The sequence below is a fragment of the Hibiscus syriacus genome, unplaced genomic scaffold (genome assembly GCF_006381635.1).
Source record: "Hibiscus syriacus cultivar Baekdansim isolate YM2019G1 unplaced genomic scaffold, ASM638163v2 tig00110331_pilon, whole genome shotgun sequence".
Classification (NCBI taxonomy): Eukaryota; Viridiplantae; Streptophyta; class Magnoliopsida; order Malvales; family Malvaceae; genus Hibiscus; species Hibiscus syriacus.
In genome coordinates this window covers 730276-736835 of record NW_024062687.1, presented here as the reverse complement: position 1 = coordinate 736835, position 6560 = coordinate 730276, and the positions used below count along the sequence as shown (strand labels likewise).

Sequence of the window (6560 nt, the reverse complement as noted above, 5' to 3'; positions counted from 1 at the left end):
GAATTAATATTTAATCCCGAGTTTATATTTTTAATTTATTTTAATCTGATATTCGAATTTTAGATAAGTTTTATTTTAGTCACTAAATTAATAAAATAAGAAAATAGCATGTTTAATCCCTATAATTTTGATTAATTATGAATTTGGTTTTTAATTTTAATTTTACTATAATTTAGTCACTAATTTTAAATGTTTTCATTTATTTTACTGCGTTTAAATATATCGTTCTAATTGTATTTCTATTTTAATTTTACTTGTTTATATATTTAAATATTTTTATTATGTAGTCATAAATATATATATAATAAATAAATATTTATTAAAAAAAATATTTTAACATTTATTTTTCAATATCGAAGAAAAGGGCAGTCTTAATACAACTGAATGTCCTACTCTGGTATTTTAAAATTAAATATTATAAAAAATTATTATCACCTAGAAGTCCTTTTCTGATATTTTTAAATAAATAAATATTTTTTTTTTAAATAATAAGATTATAAATTAAATATATTTTGAATTTTTTAAATTTTAATAATAGAGACAATTTATAATTAAAAAGTACCAATTTTGGGCATTGTAGGGGTGCTAATCCTTCCCTAAACATAACCGACCACGAATCCTTTTTTATTATTAAAAAAAACAAATTTTTGGTTATAAACGCAGATCAGTTCATTTTTTAATTGATGTTTTCTTAAAACTCTTTTAAAAAATAATTTTTAGGTATTCAACCTACCTAACTCAAAAGGCCGATGGCGACTCCCAAATTATTTTAAAAACCATTTATTCACATCATTTTTCCCGCCAATTAATATTTCGTGTCCGGACGAAAACCGGTTACGACACCTAGAAATAGAATTTTTGGTGACTTGTTCTAGATGTTTAAGTCATCTATTGAAGGGTTTCAATTTTGCAAACAAATGATTTAAGTCGATGAGACTTTTCTGTATGGGCTCTACAGACACGTCTTGATGATAGTCGTTACACAAGATGGAGACAGAAATATTTTCCCCATTGCCTTCTCCATTGTTAAAAATAAATCGGATCATGAAACTTGGAATTTCTTTTTCTCCAACTTGTGTTTCTATGTTGTCACTCAAGATGGGATTTGCATGATCTCAGATCAGTCGTCTGGGTTGTTAAACACAATTTCTAGACCGAAAAGTAAATGAACGCCTCCCCATGCATATTCAACATATTGTATACGCCATATTGTGTCTAATGCTATGAAGAGGTTTAAGCAGAAAAAGATCAAAAAAGAGATTATCAATATGGGTAACTATTATGTCATTTCTCATTAATTATTTATGTTTATTTATGTTCTTTTTTTTGTATTTTTTAATAACATTTATTTTATTACTTTTTAGGGTATGTTTTACTGCAACCAAACTTCCGTGCACGGCTAGAAAATTTGAGAATATATGGAGATGATGTGTATGAATTTGCTGCTAAAATCCCTAGGGAGAGATGGTCACAAGCATATGATGTTGAGGGACGATGTTACGGCTATATGACTACCAACCTTGCCGAATATATCAACTCAGTGGTGAAAGGGACTCGACATCTCCCGATAGCAAGTATTGTTAGGGAGACATACTTTAGGTTGGGCAAAGTATGGGCAGACAAAAGTGTGCAAATAGATGTCATGATCAGCGATGGTAGAAATTGGGCTCCAGATTTAGAAAAGGTAGTGCAAAAGAATCAAACACATGCGACATCAATGTTTGTCCATAATTTTACCAAACTTGATTTTGATTTCTTTGTCCAAGCACTAGTTTGGCCACATGAGTGAGGTAATTCTACAACGTACACTAGTAATCTGAATAGAAGATGGTGTGATTATGGTTGATTCAAGTTTTTAGATTCCCATGCGCTCACACTGTTGCTGCATATATGCATATTAATATTGACGTATACTTATATGTTGATGATTGTTATAGCTTGCACGCTATGCGTAACATTTACAGTTGTGACTTTAAGTACATCCCAAATGAAGCATACTGGCCTACATCAACAATTTTTGAAGAATGGTTGCCAAATCCTAAATTGCGTAGGAAGTTAAGAGGTCAACCTGAATCTAGCAGAATTCGTATCGATATAGATGATCCTCAAAGAGAGTCAGGTCTACCAAAACTTTGTAGCCACTACAGAGGTGAAGGGCATAACAGAAAGCATTGTCCTCATCTTCCTAAATATCGGGATGGACGCTAAAATAGCCCTTAAAAAATATTATGTTATCTTTTTACTTTTTCTCTTTTAACTATGTTTTTCACTATGTTTTTAGTTTGTACTCTAACTATGTTTTTTTAACTTGTACTCTTCCTATTATGTTTATGAGTTTTTTAGTTGAACATCATTACTTCAAACTTTCACTTCAATTCTTATATATTTGCAAACTATTACTAAATAAGTTTACTTAATCCAATAATTACTTAATTAATAAAGACAACTTCATACATAAATTAAAACAATACAAATCAATATTTGTACATATGTCATTTTTTATTTTTTTAGATCTCTCTTCAATTTGTTCACTATGTCAGATTAACACACCTTCGTATTTTTCTTTCGTCGTCTTCTTCTTCTCAATTTCTATACTAATTTTTTTTCTTGCCTCTCAACGAGTCGTTTGCTACGCCGCTTACGTAAATCTTCATACTTCTTCTTTTCCATTTTCATATTCTTCTTCTTATGCTCCCCAACTATGTACTTTATTGCCTCTTTTTCCCACTCTTCATCTGAAGAAGAGCTTGAATCCGAATTGTCGATCTCTGATTCGGTGTTGTCAAACCCATAAACAACATTCGCCAAATCATACCCAAAATTTTCTCACGACACATTATTTGATAATCTCAATTTTTCTCACTCTCATATATTAAAAGCTTCACCCTAAACCTCTATTTATACTAAAATCATTTCCCAAAATAGCCGTTGGAACTCGTCACACCGGTGTAACGAGTTCCATTGAATTTTAAAAAAAAATTGACCGTCGGCCAACAGTACCCCCAACGATCGAAATTTTCAAATTTTTTATCCTTTGGAACTCGTCACGCCGGCGAGCCGAGTTCTATGGCCATATATATATTACAATATTTTTTAAAATTCCAAAAAAAATTATAATGTATTAAATATATTCCGCCCCTGGGACCCATGTCCCACAGCCCATTAAAAAATTATTTTCAAGTTCCAACTACACTATAACTTTTGCAGTAGATCCCAAAATAAAAAATAACTTGCCCTATTGGGATAATTAACCGGTGCGCATGTATTATCCCCCCACTATTTGCCTCTGTTTTCTTATTTCATGCTCCAACTTCGAATACAAAAAATCAAAGGAATATTTTCATTTAAGTATTTCTTGTAGAGTGGTTGGATAGTAAGGTTGGGTCGACGTCTTGATCTAACTTACCCTCAGTTATATAGTAATTAATTACTTACATTTATAAAGTAATATATATGTATGTATGTATGTGAACAGCAGGAGTATTTACGAGCTCATCGTGTCCAAACCTAAAAAGTAAATAGTTTTGTAGGTTTTCTTCCTTGTATTTTCATTTGCATTTCCCTTTGTTCACATGAAGTCAAAAACAATTGTTTTAAACGTTGAAATACCACTCTTTAAAATGTTCCGGAACATTAAATTAGAACCTTTTTTACCATATAAAACTCAGCTATTTCAATCAATGAAACCGATAAGTGAAAAAAGTATGTTTAATGTCAATAAGTTTATAAATTCTAAGAAAACACTTACCAAAACATTACAAAAATAAGGGAGGAAAGGAGAGAGATCTACAAGCTACTTTAAGCAAATATGAACATGAACTAGCAGCTATTAATGTCACTTTAGTGGTTGAACCGACTAAACACTTGAGTTAATTCGATGGAAAACAATCAGACATACCGGAGTTACATTGCCGGAACAGTCCGACTCCGATCCGATGTCGAGTCATCTTAGACAGTTTTTTGTTATAGCATAGAATCAAGGTTCACTTCCAATATACATAGTAATTAACTTTTCTGTACAGCTTGAACCTGTAGGATAAAGTTATTGTTCGCGTTTGCAGAAGAAAGGCAAAAACGACAAGAGGGAGAACAGAAAGGAACATTTTTTTTCCATTGTTGAAATTAGCTAAAAGAAACAAAGATAATGTCTCCGAACATGCATGCATACAAGGATGTCTATGTATGTATGTAAGAAAAACATGAAACTCAATCTTATAGATATGTAATGATACATTAATTAATGTTTTTGATGTTTTAGAAAGGATTATTCACACACACACATAATTTAACACTCTATGTGTAGAAACAGATGCACTGAAAAATGAGAACCGCAAACCTGAGATTTCAAATCAACATATTCAAAAGATTAAGCTAGCTAGGAAAGCTCATGGAACAAAGGGTCTTCGAAGATGAGATGATCATCATGAGGCCAAACCGAAATATCAGCTTCTCCATTATAACTTGAAGAACAGCTAGCAACCCCCAAATTGTGTGTCAAATTCACTCCAACGGATGGAAAAGTAGTTACAGATGGGTTATTGAGCTTGTTGATATCGTTTTTCGTTGATGGTCGATGCCGAACGGGACTTGTAGGTCTGGTAAACGAGGGAAAGGGATAGTTGAATCACGGAGACCTTGAAGAGAAGCCGCTGCTGCTGCTATATCTAGCAGAGATGGATCCTTGATTGGAGAAGCTGGGTTTAAAAGATTAATGGCGTCCACGTTAGAATTGAAAGTATTGTGCATATTAATGCTATTGGAACTACATGAAATGGAAGCTGAGTTTAGTTGAAGAAGATATTGCAAACTTTGAAGCTTATCCATTTGAACAGCTTCAGCTTTAAGCTTTAAAGCCTGTTCCTCCCATGGGTGCTGATCCATAAGCTCTTTTAGGTTAGCCAAAGCTATGAGATAAGGCAAACTGGAGAGCATATCAGTTCGAGGCCTATGAGTCATGGGATCGATCCCCATTTGGATGAGTTTCTTCTTCAAATGAATGTTCCAAAAGTTCTTTAATGTAACATCTATAATTTATACTAATTTGTTTAATAAGATTTAATGATCTAATTGTAAATTATAACTCACAATAAATAAGCAAGTGAAATAAGTTCCGACAGAAATTATAAATGCTTGTCTGTTTTATAGTAATCCATGACGTAAAGCATCTCATTTGCAGTCTTTATTAATTTTTATTTGTTGGGTAAGAAAAGAAAATTAAAACAACTAGGATATACACTCATTTTACATAAAAAATTAAAATTTTAAATCTAATGTATTATAGGCTTAATTATAAAATAAGTGTCCAAACTATACCTCATGTCTCAAATAGGTGTCCAATTTATTTATTTTCTTGAATCATCCAGATGCCTAATGTTACAAACAATAGCACTTTAAGTTTCTCGGTTATAACAATCGTTAAATTCTTCCATTAAAGGACACTATCATGTTATGGTAATTTAAATTTTTATTTAAAATAAAAAATTAAAATTATATTTAAAAAATTCAAAAATTTCAAACCATAAACCAACACCGATGGATGCCCTTTGTTGTCCACGAAATTCCACTCGACAATCGATAACTCTATGAAATTACGATCAATCGACATGTGTACCTCGACGAACCCTACGTTGCAAATTGTGACCCTATGTGATCTCGATGGCTAATCAATAGCAAGAATGGCAGTGTATGGTTAGGAAGATGGTAAGGTCGGTGTCGACAATGGTGGTCGTGTCGAAAAGGATGATGTTGATGGTTTAGGGTTAGAGATTTAGGATTTTTAGATATTTAGGGTTTTTTGTAATTTAAGAAAAATTAGGGTTTTTTATAATTTAAGAAAAATTAGGGTTTTTTGTAATTTAAGAAAAATTAGGGTTTTTTTATAAATATAATAATATTTTAAATTTAAAAAAAATAAAAATTTTAAAATTACCAGAACATGAAACATGTAACTTAAGGAAAACGACAGTTATAGCTCGGACACCTAAAGTGGTAGGTTTGTAATATTAGACACCTGGATTATTCAAAAAAAAATTAGCACCTATTTGGGACAAGATGTATAGTTTGTACACTTATTTTATAATTAAACCTATATTATATGTAAATATATTCCAGTTTTAATGATTCAATTTTTAAATAAATACTATTTTGATATTTTTAAATAAATAAAACTATTTTTTAGTAGATTGAAGTGATTACATGGTAGTATCTGTTAAGAATTTTTTTAACTTATTAACAACATACACACACTTACAGACATAACCGCTCGAACTAAAGACCTCTAAAAATAATAATCTTTCCTTCTATAACTGATGTCACCTTAACTGGTTCTAAATAAATAAAACTAAAATACTATGACAAAGAATGCGAAATATAAAATAATTTAAAATATGATAAAAATAATTTAAATACATTATGTCCCAAAGCATTATATGCACATGACAAAAATATGAATGGTTAATTATAAAATAAATGCCCAAATTATATCACCTTTTTTTATATAGGTGCTCAAACTTTTCTTTGAATTATCCATGTGTCTAACGTTACAAACGTTACCACTTTAG

At 30.9% G+C, this 6560-nt stretch overlaps 1 protein-coding gene across 1 annotated transcript; it reads right to left on the bottom strand.

Annotated features, from left to right (window-relative positions):
• Positions 1 to 4375: 4375 nt before the first annotated feature.
• On the bottom strand, positions 4376 to 4971 carry LOC120119137 (transcription factor MYB53-like). The gene is made up of 2 exons (XM_039139022.1): positions 4583 to 4971; positions 4376 to 4472 (listed from the first exon to the last, which is right to left on the bottom strand). The coding sequence occupies exons 1-2, from the start codon at positions 4969 to 4971 to the stop codon at positions 4376 to 4378; spliced, it is 486 nt and encodes a 161-aa protein (XP_038994953.1).
• Positions 4972 to 6560: the final 1589 nt, after the last annotated feature.

Bases quoted from the DNA above. Each gene is read 5' to 3' on its own strand.
- LOC120119137 (XM_039139022.1), bottom strand. From the start codon at position 4,971: ATGGGGATCGATCCCATGACTCATAGGCCTCGAACTGATATGCTCTCC. The intron at 4,473-4,582 runs GTTCGGCATCGA...GGGGGTTGCTAG, and splicing joins TTACCAGACCTACAAGTCCC to CTGTTCTTCAAGTTATAATG.